General features: G+C 38.1%; 1 protein-coding gene across 1 annotated transcript; it reads right to left on the reverse strand.

Moving 5' to 3' along the window:
* Nucleotides 1-796: 796 nt before the first annotated feature.
* Nucleotides 797-11,258, reverse strand: inhbab (inhibin subunit beta Ab). Its single transcript, XM_065276218.2, has 2 exons — nucleotides 9,566-11,258; nucleotides 797-3,789 (listed from the first exon to the last, which is right to left on the reverse strand). Exons 1-2 carry the CDS (start codon nucleotides 9,999-10,001, stop codon nucleotides 2,987-2,989), a joined length of 1,239 nt encoding a protein of 412 aa, XP_065132290.1. The 5' UTR covers nucleotides 10,002-11,258; the 3' UTR covers nucleotides 797-2,986.
* Nucleotides 11,259-19,555: the final 8,297 nt, after the last annotated feature.

Here is a 19,555-nt window from a genome sequence, read left to right on the forward strand (position 1 = left end):
GGCGGTAACTTCTTTTTCAAGGGCGCTCGATGCGAAGTTCATCACAACATGTATGTAGTTCGTCTCGTGTGTGGTTCGTCATTTCAAAATATGTGTTCTGCTCGTCGAGTGATCCTATGTGCATCACGTCTTGTCAAAATAAGTGCCTGCTGTAGATGCGTCTAAAGGGTTTATGATACAAGAGACGCTCGTCTTTGATACTTGTATAATCTCATGCCTAATCAAAGTTTACTGTTAAGGGAGTGTCTTGCTTGTATTTGAACGTGAGCGTCTCTTTTATTTTGTTTTGATGTGTAGCAGGCACTTATTTTGACAAAACACGTGATGCACATGGTTCACATGACGCAACAAAGACATATTTTAAAAACACGAGCAACACACATGACACTCTGAACAAATATTTTGAATTTGCGCCCCTCGGATGAGCACTCACGAGCCTCCACTGCAAACTGGCACAATATTATAGTTTCTTGAGAATTCAAATTTTAAACACTTATGCATTTGGAAATAACCAACTGAGTTAAATTTTATTTGATGGGATTTTAAAAAAAGAAAATGCCAGGCTTCTTTAAAATAGTTTAAAACTCTTTAGAAAGCTGCATTGAAGCTTAAAATTTCTTAAAGATGGTTTTAAGATGCTTTCGCTGTGCCTTGACAGATTGGATCAGTTCACAAAATTACAGTGTAACTTACATTAGTGAAACTTAACCAAACCTGCTTGAATTTAGTGTTATGACTGTGGTCGACAGCTTATCATCTGATCGGGTGAATACAAATTGTTAACATAAACCAGTGGTGTAGTTGTACATTTTAGCTTTAATAGTGAAGCAAAGAATATGCTGCAAAATAAATTAGATATAAAACATAGCAAGCACATATTTTGATTTGTACAACATAGCAACATATCATCATATGTTGTTAAATCCACATAAAACAGAGTATTTTTTAATCCAAAGTCTTTCTGTAGCATCCTAAACTTCATTCCTGACAAAGAAAATGATTTTTCTCTTTACTGAATATTTATGTTGTGTTTCACTTTAGATTCTAAGACCTTTGTTATACATTGGTAAAGACAAACACTGTTGAAACAGAGTAAAAAGTCTCAATGTTAACAAACAAACAAACAGAAAAATGTGTTGTGCTATTCTGTTAATGGTATATTATGTTGGCCACACAATGTTGTCGCTAATTTCAATAAATTTAAAGAGCCTATTTCAGCTATTTGCTCTGAGAACGGGGTTTGTATGGTCTTTGGTTTATATGTAAGTACCAAATGCATATAGTTCGACACTCCCATATTGCAACTGGAATATAGCCCGTCCTGCTCTGGGTCTAAAGGGATAGTTCACCCAAAAAACTTCATTTAGTCATTTCATACTCTCATTTCAATCAAACCCCCTATAGCTTTCTTTGTTCTCCAAAAACAAAATTGAGATTTTTGTTGTTTTGGTATATCTGGTTTACATTGATAATATCTTTGAGAGAAGCTTATCTCAAGCTTCAAAAGTACTTTTATGGAATGCCTTCATGCAACTCATGCCGTATATTTCAAGTGAAGGCAAAAAATGGGTTTTCTAAAAAGAAATTAAAATATAATCAATTACTACATTAAAGTTTTGACTTGTTGTGCCTGTATTTTCCTGGTTGCTTAAATGTACGACACCCAGTACGATTCCATAAAAAGAAATAATATTGACCACAGTAAGATCAAGTGAGGTCACATTCATGGCTAATCTCGCTTTGTCTTAATTGAATCTCAGGTTTGCAGTGCAAAACAAAGTGGGTTCTTGTGTGAACACCCTACTACTTAATTACCAACGTTTTCAAGCTTTTAATAAATCCTTATTTTGGTTTCAAACAAAGAAAGCCACAGAGGGATTGACCGACAAGTGGGGGCAAAGAAACATTTTAGGGTGAACTATTCCTTAAAGGAAAACACCACCGTTTTTCAATATTTTCTATGTTCTTACCTCAACTTAGACAAATTAATATACCTATCTTTTTACAATGCATGCACTTTTCATCTTTGTACGGCGATTCGTGTATGTGTTAGCAGTTAGCCTAGCCCCATTCATTCCTTAGGATCCAAACAAAGTTTTATTTTGTGCCACCATACTTACTCGTGTAACTACTCATGTAACAGTCTTTAAATAGGGAAAACATGAAAGTGTTTGGTGGCTTATAAATTCATCCCTGTTTTGAGCCATAGGAATGAATTGAGCTATGCTAAATGCTTACATATTCACAAGGTGCTGTACAAAGATTAAAAGTGCGCGCTTTGAAAAAAGATAGGTATGAATTAATTTTTCTAAGTTGAGGTAAGAACATAGTAAAATATTGAAAAATGGTGGTGTAAAAATGTCGGCTTAGTGCAAATTCATATTACTTTTCTTCAACATTCATAATGTTTATAATAATAATAATAATAATAATAATAATAATGTAGTTTGGCTCCAGCAGCTGGTCAAACTAAGTTTTGTTCAAGTATTCCTCAAAAACGAAACAAAATAAAAACAACTACTTTGATGTACTAAAATATGACTCTTTTTGTGAGAAATGGGTTTACAATAAAAACAACATAAAACCAAAAGCTAAGACAAATAAAAAAGGACATCCAGTAATAATACTTGACATTGCATAGAGTTGCATGTTTCCTCTTTTCGGCATATATAATCCACACTTCAGAATAATAGTCTCTTTATTGCAGTGCAGAGAATCAGGGCTGACACTTTCACCCATGCACCCATGTTCCCTCAGTCTCTGTCCCTTCATTAAAAAAAATATATTATGCTTTAATATCCTCCTTCATTTTGTATGTAAAAGTACCACTCCAGTAAGTCCTATTGGAACGCTCTATAAACAATTAAGTTGCCCAGGTTTGGAGATAACAGTTCAAATGTTTGTGAGTGAACACAGAATGCCAATCCTCTCGTATGTGCTTTGTACCAACATTTAAGATCAGTCTATAACAGTTCACACTTCAGTCTTACGAGCAACCGCACTCATCCACTACCATGTTCTGGATGTCTTTCTTTATAATCTTCTGCTCCTCGTTGTAGTAAAGCATGGACATGGCCCGTAGGCGCGTGGGCACGCAGCAGGACTTGATGTTGTTAAACGGGCTGTAGCCACGCATTCGATAGTGATTAATGACGGTGGAATGAAAGGAGAGGGCCGAGCCTGTGATGCTGGCCACATGGCTGGGACAGTCACCCTCACAGTAGTTAGCATGATATCCGGATGGGGCGATTATCCAATCACTCCACCCGATGTCCTTGAAGTTGACGTAAAACTGCCGTTTACAGCAGACGCGGATTTTGCCGTCGCACTCCAGGCCACGCTTGCTGCGCCGGTGCTGATGTTCTTCGGATGGCTTGAGGATGACCATGAGGAAGGGTCGGTGCGATTGCTCTCTCTCCCTGACCTTGCTACCCTCTACCGGCACCAGGATGGGCGCGGCACCGGCTTCGGCACACGTGGGACAGGAAACGCGCAGGCCGAGCGAGCTGCCATCCCTGTCCAGCAGGGTCTGCACAGTGCCGGGCACGGGTAAAGTGTGCCAGCCGCTGCGTCGCGTGTCCACCATCTTTTCGGAAACCACCACTTCCTGGGGCCCTGTAGATGAGTTGTCATTGGCTTTCCCAAGCTGCAGTAGCTTGATGGACACCTTTCCTTTCCTTTGGTTGCCTTTTGCAACCTTAAGAAACAACCAAACGTTGGCCTGCTCCACCACAGATAGAGCGCTGCTCTCCTTGGAGACGTCAAATTTCATGATGTCAGGAGCATCACCTGTGGCAAAGACAAAAAGCAATTGGTTATTACAATAGTAAGTGCATTTAGTTCTGTGAGTTTAGTTCAAATTTTAAACTGATGAACACATATATATATATATATATATATATATATATATATATATATATATATATATATATATATATATATATATATATATATATATATATATATAAAACACGACCTCCCTATAAGGGTTTTATTGTACAACTAAATCACAAAATACTATCTAAATCGGTGCTGCTAAATAATCCAAAATCCTAAATAATTTAAAACTAGACAGCCTTACTAACTAAGTAGTCATGAATTATCACAATACTTCAGATTGTCATCTCTTATTGATGGCATATACTCACACACAGTTTTCTTGATAGGTTTTTGTCAATTGGCTTAAAAAGAGCTTTTTTGGAGCCAATCCAAACGCATCAAATGATTTAGGAACACATAAGAGTTAATGTACCAAACTGTTTTTGAAAATCTCTCTTGTCCAGGCCTCTCTGAGAGAAGATATGGACTTTTTGCCGTCAAGCTCCACCATCTGCAGTCTTTCGTCAACACCTAGCTTCAGTCCATAAAAACATTTCCTGCTCCTAAAATCCTGGCACTCCATTTGTGTACATAAAGCCTGTTATGTTATGACAAGAGCCTTCCCTATAACTTGCACATGACTGTCTGCTGTGAGCCAGCTCAGCATCAGTGACCACTGCAGATTTACACATCTAAGATACTGACCATCTTAAATCATTCTGCCAAGCCCTCTTCAACAAAACTGCTATTAATTCAACACTTCAGTCAACCTGTCCACATTAAATAAATCCTGTGTTATCTGATATAAAGAACAGCCAGAGGAACCACGAAAACACCCTGTTTAAAAAAATCACTCTTTTATTTCATTCAATGTGGCATCAAGATATCTCAGGTTTGGTTATATTCAGGCATCTCAAATGACAATATATAATAGCTCAAAATGAAATTTAAGAGGGGTCAGTACCATCTCATTCAAGTGTGCTTTGGTTGTCCTTCCCTTATTGACAATGTCCATTCAGAGATTATAAATGTCTAATGAAAATCTGCCCGGGTGAGTTGCTGTGCAGCCTGTAAATTCATATGCACATAACCGATGAACTGTTTTCAAATGTGAAGTTTTTTGGGATGTGAAGATAGTTACTCGTACCTTAGCTTACTATGCAGAGACAAGCATATGTAAGCCATTCGTAGACTGACTTCCCTGAAAAATGTAAACACTGTGGCTCTCTGGTACTTTCAAAACTTTTCTGTTTGTTGGAGAAAACTGAACAGCCTGACACAGCAACACAGGCTCAACCAATAATGAGAGTTTGGGGCGATCTGTTTTTTTTTCAAACTTATTTAAATCAAAATGAAAGATTTCAAGACAGTATCCCCTAACTCTGCCGATTAAGTCGTCAGAAAAAGGCATTCATTAACTTATATTAATAACTGAAGAGCTCAAATGCAAAACCCTCTAAGTGCGTCTGACATGTTTTCTTGTAAATGAGCTTTTTTAGACTCTTAATGGATTCTGCCAACAAACGGGTATTTCTGAATGGCCTGTGGCCGGGATTAAGTGGATTTAAAGTGAAAGTATTTAATGAATGTGTAGTACGTGCAGAGAGCATTTGGTTAACATCATCATCTAATTTTTGACGGAATTCCCGCTTAGCAGCTTTTGCAATCAGGCTCAGTTATACATTATTAAATAAAAATGACATATTAGTAGATAAATGAATACTAATTAATAATGTTATATTAAGTATGTGCTTTTTGTTACTTTTCTTTCTGTCTTTCTTTCTTTCCAGAAAAAAGTCAATATCTAAAATAAGAGAGAAAAAAATGATGCATGGCATCTGTGTGCTTATATGTGCCGCTATATGAGCTATATAACATCTTACTGTAGGTAGTGTTAGTTAGTTACTTAGCATTAGTTACTTTCTCACAAATTGCTCACAGCTTCAGTGGTAACACTTTACAATAGGGTTGTATAAGGACACATTAGGAAATGCATTAACTTACATGAACAATATAGTTTGCAGCATTTTTTAATTCTTGTTAAGGTTAGTTAATGTCAATACAGTTATTAATGTTAGTTCATTGTGCATTAGCCAATGTTAACAGTTATAACGTTTGATTAAATGCACTCTAAAAATGGCTGGGTTATTTTTGACCCATAATGGGTAAATATTGCATATTTAACACATGCTTTAACACATGCTGGGTTAAAAAATGACCCAATGCTGGGTTATTTTAACCCAACTGCTGGGTTATTATACCCCATGGTTGCATAACAACAACCCAACATTTGGTCATTTTTTACCCAGCACTGGGTAACTTTTAACCCAGCACTGGGTGATTTTTAACCCAGCACTGGGTCATTTTTAACCCAGCACTGGGTCATTTTTAACCCATCACGTGTTCTGTCCAAAATAACCCAGACATTTTTAGAGTGTGTATAAGTAAATGCCAAAATTAACATAAACTAAGATTAATAAATGCTGTAGATATATTGTTAATTGTTAGTTCGTGTTTTTGTTAGTTAATGCATTAACTATATATTTAACAAATACAAACTTATTGTAAAGTGTTACCATTACAAAAAATCCTATAGATTAATTCTGAAAGTACAACAAATTTTTTTATTCTGCCCTCTGCACTGCACTGCACTGCACTGCACTGCAATTTGCCATTAAAATACTTTAAATTGAATTCTTTAAACCATGATTGGGCGTTTCTGTTTCTATTTGTATTGAATGCTCTCTGCACCTAAAGAGTTCATATTAGTAGCTCAAAAGTACATACTGCTACCAAATGTATAGATATCTTCTTAAAAAGGTGTACTGCCCCAGTGACAGCTAGGGCCTATTTTTTAAACCTTTTTCTGACAGTGTGTAAAAGCATTATTTTTTCTATATTAAAAGGAAACCATTCTTTTCGAGTTCACTGTAGCTGACTTTGTCTTTTCGTCTTTTTGAATAAGGACAAGAATTCACAAACCAATGATAATTCACCATTTCGGTAATAGACTAAAGGTAAAATGCTTTATTATATAAAAAAAGCGTCCACATAAACAGGTCTTTGTTGTAGCAGGATGTAAAATTGATATCAATGCATCTACACACTGTAACAATAGAGAACAAATTATCTGATGAGCTCAGCATAAAAGATATTCGACACATAATCAAGCGTTATATTGCGATAACCGATAATACACTCCTGCTCTTTGTCTGTTTTACAATACGCAAAGCTATCACTTATCTGCGCCTTAAAAATGAAACTTCAGGTACGAATTGTCACGAGGCAAGGTTGACACAGGGGTCAGAAGACAAAACAAATTCTTATGGGTGGGATTAGAAATTGTGCCAATAAGGTCAGGGCTCCAGGGCACAGGAAACTCTAGTGGTGGAAATACAGAAATTGGTATAGATAGATAAACAGCCCTTAAAGGGATACTTCACCGATTTAGCATTCAGCTTTGTATCTGTAGAAACCCGGCAGTATTACTGAATGACCATGTTTCCCTCCCTCATTTCCCCCTGAGAGGAGAGATATCTGCATTTTGGTTCTGCAAAAAAGTCCTCCGATGATGCAAAAATCGTCATATTACATCATCGGAGGACATTTTTGCAGAACCAAAATGCAGATATCTCTCCTCTCAGAGGGAAATGATGGAGGGAAACATGGTCATTCAGTAATACTGCCGGGTTTCTACAGATACAAAGCTGAATGCTAAATCGGTGAAGTATCCCTTTAATTAGAGGTTTTCTTGTGCTTATTACCCCAATGTGAAATAAACAAAGAAATAACACACTGCTTATAATCTATTATTGATCCGGAGTGATCACACTAGTCAAATAAACCAGGCTTTGCCCTCGGGTGCGGTTTGGATTTTGTGAGTGCGCCCTGAGTTGACCTTAAAGGAGAACCTGCAGTAATTTATAAGTTTTAAGCAGTTTCAGAAAGCTAAACAGAGAGGCAACAATCCACACCCACCATAAAAAGATCAGCAAAACTGTCTGTGCCCCAGATCAAATGCCCATGATCTGCTACGATTGACCTGAATTCTTCCTCTTTGTCAACCACTAAAAGCGCTCCTATACCTCCAGACATCATGAAAGTTTGGAGGTCTCTGTGAGCGGGAACATCACAACAGCTGTAAATCAAACATCTCCGAGAAGACCAGAACTGGCACTGGGATGTCATTAATTTTTGTTTTTTCATTTTGAACTTTTGATGCATCTTTCTTCCCCTCTCTCTAACCAACTCATCCAGATACTTTCAAAGAAACCCCGACCATTCCACACACCAACAGAGCAGCCCAGAGTAATTACTGGGCCCCATATTTTGATGAATGGAGCAATTATGGCCAGCAAACTGCCCTGTGGGTTTTCTATGGGATCAAACCACCCCAACAGCCCCAGTGCATCATTAACACCCCTGCAAACTCATAAAGGGCTTTTTTAAATCTAAAGTTCATTCAAAAGATCTATTAATAGCATCGGGGTATTGTGCACATTTATGTAAGAGACTCTGCTGTCACATGTTTTCTGTGTTTTTTTTCTTGACAACTGCAATTACCGAACCCCAGAAATCATCCCATGAAGCATGTGTGAAACACAGCGGGACTTCTGGTGGTCAATCCCCGTGTAGGAATCACACGTGACCGGCCGCCAATCAACATCAATGCAGTTCTAAAGATAGTTCAGATGTGATATCTTTAGAAACACTACTATATAAACGGAGGAATATATTGCTGTGGGATTAGAAAGCATTCACATCCTTACCACGTCACACTGTACCCCATTCAAACAAATGCTTTTTTTACAGCAATATAATCCTGATTTGTGGATCAGTGACATTGTTATAAATAAGTCATGAGGAACCAATTAAAATTGGAATGCACTTGTGAATCCTCCCAGCCAAGATTTAGCCCTTTGAACCCACCAGCATGTAATGTTTATTACTACTGGTTCCAAGAAAGTATTCATAAAGCAACACTGTATGATTATAGTTTTCTGTAAACCACTACAAAAACTACACAAACAGCAAATCATCGCCTATGCAGACACATATTTCAAACAGCTTTACATTAAAGCAAACATGCAGTCTGCATGACGAGACCTCCAAATATGCAGGTTTACGTGACCATTAGGCATCATTTGGAAGCACACCCCGTGTAAAGTTTTAATAAAGTGTGTTAGAAGTCTAAAGCACTGCTGTTTTGAATTCATCTTGACACTAAATTACAGCCTCTGTTCCACATTACTCGGCGTTTAAGTGGCCACGTTCAATAGCTGTTAATAGGGGCACGATTTCCTCATCTCATATCAGTAGCGCAGCAGTGCGCAGTCAGAGTGTTAATACTTCACAGCTGCCGAGCATGTGCTGCTCTCCTCAGACCTCCGCTAACACCTATCTGAGTGCTTTTTAAAAGCACTCATAAGAAACAGCAGTCTGAGCTGAGCCATTTAAGGTGACATCCACTGTACATCATATATATACTGCAATCCTAAAAGTGAAATTGCTTAAACAGTTGAAACAATACTGTTTTGAAAGGAAACGGGCATGAAAATTCATATTATGCATAATGCAAGCACTTATGAATAAGTGTCAAGATGTAATGACTGTTCTGTTCACATGCATATTAATAAATGCTTGTAGGTCTTTGCACTTTACTGTTCCCTGCTGTCTCACTCAACAGGTGAGAAGTCATTACATCAAACAGCTATTAATGACCCCACACTAATAAATAAACACTCACCTGGTTCTGCAAAGGTGATGATCTCAAAGGGTTGCTCTTCGGTTTGCTCCCTGTGCTCTCCGAGCCCCATTCCATCGTCCTCCATCTCCACCGTGCCATCTTCACCCACCCGCCCCACGTGCAGCTTTCGGATGGCGTTGAGCAGCGCGGCTCGGGGCACCGGGTGCGTGACGTTTGGCCGGGAGTTCAGATGCAGCATGCCGAGGATGTGCCTCTTGACCGCCTCGACCATGCTGCTCTCCTCCTCCGAGTCTTTCTGTCTCTGTGCAAGAGCGCAAGACGGGCAGAGGGTCGTGGGATCGTGTGCTCCCTGAGAGTCAGCTGCCTGCTGCTGCCCCAGACCGTGTACAAGGGTCTCGGCGGGCGTGGGTGAGCAGCCACCCGATAGGCAGCCGGACAGCAGCAGCACCCCCGTCACGAGAGTGAACGAGGACATCCTGAGAGACGGCGAACTCGCACCTCTACTTCGGCTTCACGCGATCAATCAGACGTCGCCTCGAACACGTTCGGCTGCCAGCAGATCACAGACTTATTTGTCAGATCGATGGGGGCCAGTCCAAAAATAATCCTTATCTGAAGGGAGCAGTCATGTTGATAAAGTTAAAGAGAGAGATTGCAGGTCCACTGCAGGTGTAGATCTTCTTTAGGTCCTGTGTCCTGGTCCTTCTCCGGGCTGCGGTGATTTGTGCAGCGGGGCTCTGGAGGAACCTGACGTTGCAGAGCTCACTGTACCGGAGTTGAATGGTTTAGTGGAAAGTGGGCAGGGTTAGACAATTCTCTGACTCTTTCTCCTGCACCCTCTCGCTCTCTGGCTTCTCTCTTCTGTTTGTCCTCTCTCTCTTCCTCTCTCTGTAATTATACCTTCCACCTCTTCATCCCTCCCTCTCACTTTTTTTACTATCCTTCTCACTGAGTCACTATTCTCTCTCTCGCTCTCCCTCGCTCACTCTTTGGTGGTTCCCTCAGTAACGTGTACCAAATCTTTCTCTGGAGAAATCCAAGTTGCTCTTACGCTCGCTCTCTTTCTTCCAGCACTCATTCATCTCTCCAGCCATCAATCCATCAGCACCTGTTGTGCAGGCTGGTTAACTGCGAGGTGGATTATTCTCCAGGGGAGGAAGAGTCGAAGGGTCAATATAATTGTCACGGCTATCTCTGTGTTCATCACACGTGTAAACACACGCAGTGACTTATTCGTGCGACATACAAACACACTCAGACTAGAAAAAGACAGATTGGGGATATATGTGAGACACTTCTGGGACAAATGTACCTAGAAAGCTGGTATAATCAGGCATATTTACAATGGAGTTTTATCTGTTTATCACCAATATTACAATTGCTCATAATTGATTTATGTTGTTCAAACCTTTAAAAAAATATAACAGCACACATCTTAACAAGCCGCAGAATTCGTTTTCGTGCCTCAGGGTTAAAAAGCCGTAAGTTACATGACCAAGTTTATAATTTAGGACTTGTTGGGTCTTTGACAACAGCCAGTAAAGAGCCTAGGGCTGGGCAATATATTAAATATTCGATGTAAGGTGCTGAAGAAATAAAATGAAAGGATATTGTAAAAATTGAGTATGCGTTCATTCTATTAAAATGGTTTATCTTGGATTGTGCTTTTTATCCCAATTTTAAAGTATTCTATAGCAAATCTCTCTTTCTCTCCCTAAACTCTCAGAAAAAGGGTACAAAAGCTGTACCTTTTTGTTACTGGGACGGTACCTTTTTAAACGTTCCTAATATTTTCTATTTGTGTATTTAAGGTATACCTCTAAGGTACCAAAACGTACCTTTAGGTACAAAAGTTAACTTTTTGTAAAGATACCACCCCAGTGACAACTTCAAAAGTTTAGGATCACTTTAGTATAATGTTTTTCATGATCTTAAAAACCTTAAGTTCAGTTAATTAGAGTCCAGAATAGATGTGAACTCCTTCAATATTCTTTCAAATCTCAGGGTGAAACCTCACAAAACACTTTTGGATAAAATGACACGAGCAAGATTTTTTTACAAAGTATACAGTGGTGGCCAAAATTATTAAAATATGAAAATATTCTTGCCTCCAAAATGATTTAATTTCATAACGATGGAGCACAACAAATATCAGATGAAGTGAGTCGTACTGTTTTAACCTACTATTTTAAGTTTTGCTTGTGAAAATTTGACATAACCTTTAAAATTCTTTAACTTAATTTGTAAAGTAAAGTAACATGAAAATATGTGTTGATTTGACAAAAACGCTGCGTATTTGTACTTTTAACTTTAGTATTTGGTATATCCATCTTTTGAAGCAATTACATCAGCACATCTCTGGCATAGCTTTAATATATTTTCTCAAAAATTAATCAGTAATGTTATCTCATGCCTTCTGGAACTCAAGTACAGTTTATTATCGAATTCACCCCAAATGTGCTCGGGTGGGGTTGAGGACTTTGAGGGGGTCAGTAAGAAAAATGACCTAAATCTCCAACACCCTACACTGTAAAAAATTTCCCTGTAAAATAACAGTAAAGAGCTGGCAGCAGAGACGCCAGCAGTATACTGTTATTTTTACGGTATTTATACGTAAAATGACTTTACGGTAGTAGTCTGTAAACCAGAAAAACTGTATTGTTCTGTATTTATATAATTTACAGTAAAGAGCTGGCAGCAGAGACGCCAGCAGTATACCGTTATTTTTACAGTATTCATATGTAAAATTAATTTACGGTAGTAGTCTGTAAACCAGAAATACAGAATACTTCTGTAGTCACACTGTTAAATAATTTCACAGTCTAATAAAGTAAAAAATAAATGCATTTTTCTGTGATTTATTTAGAAACTAAAATAATATTGTTTAGGTTTAAAGTAACAACCTAAACAATATTATTGTAATTTCCAAATAATCACAGAAATATGCAGCATTTTTTAAATAACATAAATTTAGTCTCTAAAAATTCTTCATTGATATTTAAAATATCATTCTCCCATGAACTTGCCCAATGAATTCCCAGGGCTAAAGACAACTGCTTAAGATATGCATTATTGTGAATATTATGCAAAATAAGCAACAAAAACTTCCAAATCAAACACCTTTATTTCAAAGAGAAATGTCAATGTCAACATGAATACAAAAAAGGAAAGAAAATAAATCCTGTTGGACAATGTTGAAAAAGCTTTCTAGTAGTAAACAGAAACAGTAGTTTCTTGCTTTAGACTATGGCAATAAACGTACGTTCTTAAATTGCTCGTCAGAGACTGCCCCTAATCCTAACCAAATGTGAAGGGCATAACCTATAGTTTACTTTTTGAAAACATACCTAAGGCCATTTTGAAACTATTATAGTACAGTAGAACATTTTGTCAGGATGTATCAATAATAAGCATAAAAAACATTTAGGATGAAACCGTATAGGCACATGTGCCACTGCAAGCTAGACTTGCAGGTTACCTCTTAAAATTGTCCTGTGAGGTAGGTTTGTGTTTTTACATCTTAGTTCTTGTGGATCCAGAAGAGACGATCATCACTTTAGTAGCCGCTGTTTCTCTCTGCAGCATTATTCAAAAAAAATAAAACTTTTTTTTGGTACCATAGGAATGAATGGGGCTAGGCTAAATGCTAACACATTCACAACACGCTGTACAGTGCACGCATTGAAAAAAGATAGGTATGTATTAATTCGTCTAGGTTGAGGTAATAACATAGTTTAATATGGCAAAAGGGTAGACTATTCCTTTAATGACATCAAATGGAATTATAATAAAGTCTATAGACCGTTTCAGCGGTAACAACATAAACAAGCCGCTGTCGCGGTCCGCACGTAACTTCCGGTAAACTCCGCTAATAATAAATAACAACAAATTCTTTAAACATAGTTTATTTATATAACAAGCAAACAAAACAACACATAGATTACCTAGGAAACCAAAACATTTGTTATTTTCGACGAGGCATTTGTTCAAGAGATCAGTTTAGCAACCAGTCAGACCATTAAAAAAACGAAACCGGAAGTAAGGTTCGGATCCAGACGTGTATCACGTGCGTCCGATGAAACCATCTATACCCTGTGTGTGTGTGTGTGTGTGTGTGTGTGTGTGTGTGTGTGTGTGTGTGTGTGTGTGTGTGTGTGTGTGTGTGTGTGTGTGTGTGTGTGTGTGTAGGTGTTGAGGCTTGAAATGTACAGTACTAATTCCATTTTATGCATAAAATACAAACACATTAATTTAATTGTATATATCTATATAATGATGGCAGGGATTGAAGGGGTTTACCTCTGAATGAATTCCAGAGGGCAGGCTGTCTCATCTTGATACTGAAGGCTGAAAATGTAGTAGGTTGCAAACATAGCAGCAAGTCCAATTGCAAATGTTGGTGTGATGCCCTCAGAGCCCTTAAAGGTGATCATCCAACCCTTAATTGTGACTTGCCTTGTTGCACTTGAAACTTAACAACATGGAAATACTTGTTACCTTGTGTAAACATTTGTAAACTCAAGATGAATGGATAAAATATACAATGTGTCTATCAATGATTCTAAATTAAATGTATATTACCAGGTATCAGGCGAGGACTTGCAGGAAGACTGAGAGTTGTCTCAACGTCAGCTGCAGTGGCAGATACCTGAAGGGAACAAATACATTATCCTTACCATAATAAGATTTTTAAGAAGAAAATTTATAAAAAGGACAATAATTAGTAAACACTAGGTGGAATGTAACCAAGACGTGAACGAGGTACCTACAATCAAACTTCTAAATAGATTTGACATTCAAAATTTAAAGGGTAACAATTTATTTTTTTAACTCCATGTTGTCACACGTAGCTTACATGCAGCTTCCTTTGAGCCAAAAAAATATTTACACCTCTCTTTTTCCATATGTAGTAGTACTCCCACAAACTAGTACACACATTGCATTCACAAAGAGTCCAGAAAGACAATATTTTCACACCAATTTGGCGTTTAAAAAGAAAAATGCAAAGCCTTGACTATTCAACTTTAACCAAACTACAATTAGCTTTATTTTCTTGTTAACTGTTTGTAAAACACTTTTCATTTAAAGTCGACACAAACAAAATAAAACTCACCAAAACCATCTTGGATAGTCGATGTTCAAATAATCCTATGGTTTGGTTAAAGAAAATTTTTTAATAAGTGTTGTTTCTCAAATTCAGAAGTAGCCTACGGCTAACTTTATACCAAAATTAAACAAAATACCACTCAAAAGTAATATTGTTTTGGCTATTCAAATCTAAGCCTCACTGTTCAATGACATGTTTAAATCCCTAGCAAGAGAAGCTTCTATCAGTTGATATCAAGCATTTTTGGCAATATGAATAAGATTTGAATTACCGTTTCATTTGTAGATGCAAGACCCGATGAATTTGATGAAGAACACTTGAGAATGTGCAGCACGTCATCTCAATTGTACGTCCTCTTCTGGAAAATCTCCAATCCAAATAATGGTTCCCGAAATTCCATCCAGGGGTTAATGACAAATTACTTCTGTATTTTTTTAAAGAAAATTGACCAAAAGCAAAAGGCTAGCCTCAATTTATAAAACTAATATTGCTTCTGACCGTGCTCCAAATTCCCCAGTCAACATGCATTTTCGAGAAAATACTGTATTGTCCTGTAATTTAAAACATCAACTTACTGTTGAGGGCCTCTGTCTTGTTGCTCCAATTTAAGCAGCCCACAATGCATTGCTAATTACAGTACTAAACTGTTTAACATGAAAACAGTATTTTAGTGTTGAAAATTGGCTGTAAATTTACGGCAATTGCTTACAGTGTATAAATCACATACTAACATGCTAAAATAACCTCATGCAACCACATAGCAATGCCTTGGCAGCTACTCCCAACTCACAGTGTCTTCATTAAATCATAAAAAAGAAATTAATAATCCAAAACAATGTTTTACTTTAAAATTCCTTCAGGATTCCTTCTATTATGCCTACATCTAAAATGTTAATTTATACATCAAAGTGCTGCGTGGCAGTGATACACTCTACTCCCTCTTGTGGTTATAATAAAAACATTTTCTATAATTAAAAATCATTTGAAACACTTTCCTAACAAACAGTAAATAAGGAAAAATAAAGTTAAACAAAAAACATAAAGATAAACAAAACCTTAAAAGGTTATTCCGCCTAACGCAGGAATGTTAACGAGTGCAGAACAGAATGCACCATAGTGTCTCCAGATGTTTGTGGAGTTCAGACATCGCGACCTCCAGAGACCAATGACCAATGAGAACTGTTAGCTGGCCACAACCCATGTTTGCGTATATTAGACAGATGCGTAGTTTGTGCGTGTCTGTAAGACTTGGTACCACCAAGTTTAAAGCACACATTTCTCTACAATGTTGTTACATTAAGATTTAAATTCACCTGAATAAATGGGGCCTAAACAAGCCTTTTATTTTATTTTTTTTATTCCAAATGAAAGGTCTACAAGTTTATGGTTATGTATCTATTGTCAAGCTCAATTAAATCACATTTTTAACTCAAATCTTAAGTTTATTTGTTACATATTTCTCACCCCTAAACTTTCTTGCTGATGTGCACAGGGACTCATCATAAAAGCAACCCTTCATCTACCCACTGGCATCACTGCAGCTATATCGGGACTTGTTAACACTTAGAAAGGAACACAACACTCCAATGGATGATTCTCAGCTTTAAAAAACGTATTCTTAGCTTTGCCACATGTTCGCCTGGGCAGCGTGTGTAAGCGTGTGTGGTGAGTTTGCTATTTCTGAAAGGTGCCCATAAGGTGGTGTCATCACACATCCTACTGCTGCCACGCCTCCTCTCTCTATAGATGACACACGGAGGGACTCTAGGAATGAGTAAGATAGACTTCATCATCGCTGCACATTCTCACGTGTTTCACATTTCTCAAAGAAAATTCCTACTGTCCTCAGACATCATTTCACAAAAGCCCATCTGATTCTGTCCGCCAAACACGATTGCTTTAATCAAACCAAATGGTTCTGCAGTCAAATTCCACATCTGCATTGAAGAATAAAAATATGAGAAGCTGTTATAAATGGCTTGGTCTAAGATCGACATTCCTGGTGGTAATATTTTTGTTTGCTGGTGTTGTGGTATGGTGTCGTACTGTAACTGTGGGTCTGATGATGTAAGAAGCTGTAAGTATAGTTGGTGTGTGTGAGTTTTGGCAGGGGAGTCCGCACCCACTACTACACTGCTCTATGAGTCAGGGCCTGCCGAGTGACGCTACGCTAGGTAGGCGGGATCCCTCGATCTCACGCTCTACCTGCAACACCAGACTCTGATCGTTGCCAATGATTCACCTTCACCAGTCATGTTTGCAACTTTCACTGCCAGCTGCCTCTGCGTTTCTTGAAGCAATCACGTTCTTACACGTGTCCCTGACTTCTTCGGTTAACTACAAAATGAATAACAGTCAATGTTCCTTCTGAACGTATTACACAAAGCACCAGGTATCAATATTCGGTGATGGCATTGCATATGCGTTTCTGTAGCTTGCCTGCGTTAACAATGTAGTGGACAAAATTTATGGAAACCCAAACAAAAAAGTCATTGTGTTCACCTTTCTAAAACCTTAATTGGACACATCCATCGTACTATTTGGAACAGGGCCTAACATTGTGACTTAAATGCTTTTTTGACTCGCACAAGTTGACCTAGCAGTATGACTTTGACTCTAGGTGAACTGCTGTTAATCTATGCAGGTGATGTCACAGTGTGGGGAAGACTTTCATTAGTGCTGAATCAGAGGAGACAGCGAGGGAAGCCTCATCATGTTTGCCTGCTCTAAATGTGGACATCCTCCCCGGCGGGCGGGTGGCTGATTCATGCTGTTTAACCGGAGCGCTACAGCAAACATTACGCCACTGAAGTGGGCTGTGGCGTGTTTTTGAACTCTCATCACGAAGAGTCATCACGAATGCTCGCATGAATAGATTTTTTGGTCCACATTCCCATGGGGGTGCCGCAACAGTTCTTGCAAAAAAACATTACTCATATTTGCTTACAGCAACAGTTGACAACAGTAAGCATGATTAACTGCTCTTGGTAATGAAATCAAAATGAAAGTTTTTTGAAAATTAATATGAATATTGGCTAAATGATATCTATAAACTAGTGCGCTCCAAAACATGCAGTTAGCATAACTTGTTTTTTACTTCTGACGAGACGGATGAATGCTTTTTATGACATCGCTCGGCTTCTAATCAGATTACACGCTACGAGGTAACTAATTTGAATGGCTGTTTTAAAAGGGGGAGGAGCCACTTAATATTCCCATTCCTATTTCTTATTCAAGTGGAAATTATGTCAATGCACAAAACAAAGTTGTGCATTTCAAGGTACTTCAAAAGGTCTATCAAAAAGTTCTAACTACCTATGAAGAGTTCAGATGCGTCCCACATTTTTCTTGTAAATTAGCATTTTTTATCAGGGTCCTGTGTTTAGGTTTAGTAATTTCACTTTAATGGCAATATAAAGCTATTAGTCAATAATATTTTCACAAATGACACTAGTCATTTCACTGGTATTTAACAAATTTGACTATCTTTCGCTGCAAAACCCTCAAAGTGCATGCAAGCTTTTTTGGCAAAAACGTTCACTTAAAAAAAAATCACTAAGGGGTTGTGCACACCAAAACTTTTAAACGCGGTTGAGGATGCCGAATGCCAGCTGTTTTTCAGCTGAGCGCCAGCTTTCTTCAGCCGAGCGTTTTGATAGCTGTGATCCTTGAGCTGTGAGCCGGTTGGTTGTTGTGATACTTGTCCCGCCCCTCCTCCTCTGTGATTGGACGGGCATGTGAGAACTGACATTGACGAGCGAAGCTTTTCACCCAAAGTTGAATCTCTTTCAACTCTCGGCGCTCAGAGCTGAGTCCAGAAAAGCCGCAGAGCGCCGGCTTTCAGTGCGAAAAAAAAAACACTAGCTGCTGGCTTGTTTGAAAAAGGCTGAGCTTTCATTGGAAACTAGGGCTGGGCAAAAAAAAATTATTTTTCGATTAATCATTTTTTTTACGTGTTCAATTCAAAATCAATTCTCAAAGGCCACGAATCGATTTTTTTTATGAAATAACCTGATCCTGTTTGATCAAGGAATGCGACTTTTTTCAGCATACATTTTTCATCTTGCATCGAAATTATATTGTATTTAGCATAATTGTATGCATTTGAAAATTCTGGGTTCTGTTTTAATGTACCCAAGCGTACCTAAAAAAATAGTGTTTAATATACAGGTTTGTGGCTCTTAATTTATTTTTATTAATTACCCACTTGTAAACTTATGTTCACTGTTAAATATAGTATTTGTATTAAATCAATATTCATTGAGTCGAATCGAGAATCGAGCATAAAAATCGATCAGAGAATCGGAATCGAAAGGAGAATCATTTTGATAGCTTGTGAATCGTAATTGAATTGATCTGGAACATCTGAATCGATACCCAGCCCTATTGGAAACAATTGAAAACATGCGCCGGCCGCAGGCGTAAAAGCTTTGGTGTGCACAACCCTAAAGATGTAACTAGGAACATTGCAAATGATGAAAGTCAGATTGTAAAAATGAAGAAACTGAACCACACATTAGGGGGCGCTATGATCCATCTGACTGCCACATTCAGGTTGTATTCCTGTCCAAGTACTCACACGGGACACAAGTTGTGATCTAAGGTCGTTTCACACACCGTCATTCATCTTTCGTGCACTTTGCTAAAAAAAATCATCATGGCATTTAATGGATTCTGTCAACAAAGAGGTATTTCTGAATGGCCTGATGCCGGGATTAAGCGGATTCAAAACGATTTAATGAGCATTAATATGTGCCGAGAACGTTTACTTCATATCAATATCTTAGTTTTCACAGAGGTGGCATTGAGCGGCTTCGCATCTGAGCTTATATCTCCCCCTAGCAATTTTAGGTTTATATCCTAAACAAACCAACCCCTGTTTCATGCTATGTACTGATGTATTAAGAATTAAAGAATGAATC

Source organism: Paramisgurnus dabryanus, chromosome 6, assembly GCF_030506205.2.
Source record: "Paramisgurnus dabryanus chromosome 6, PD_genome_1.1, whole genome shotgun sequence".
NCBI lineage: Eukaryota > Metazoa > Chordata > Actinopteri > Cypriniformes > Cobitidae > Paramisgurnus > Paramisgurnus dabryanus.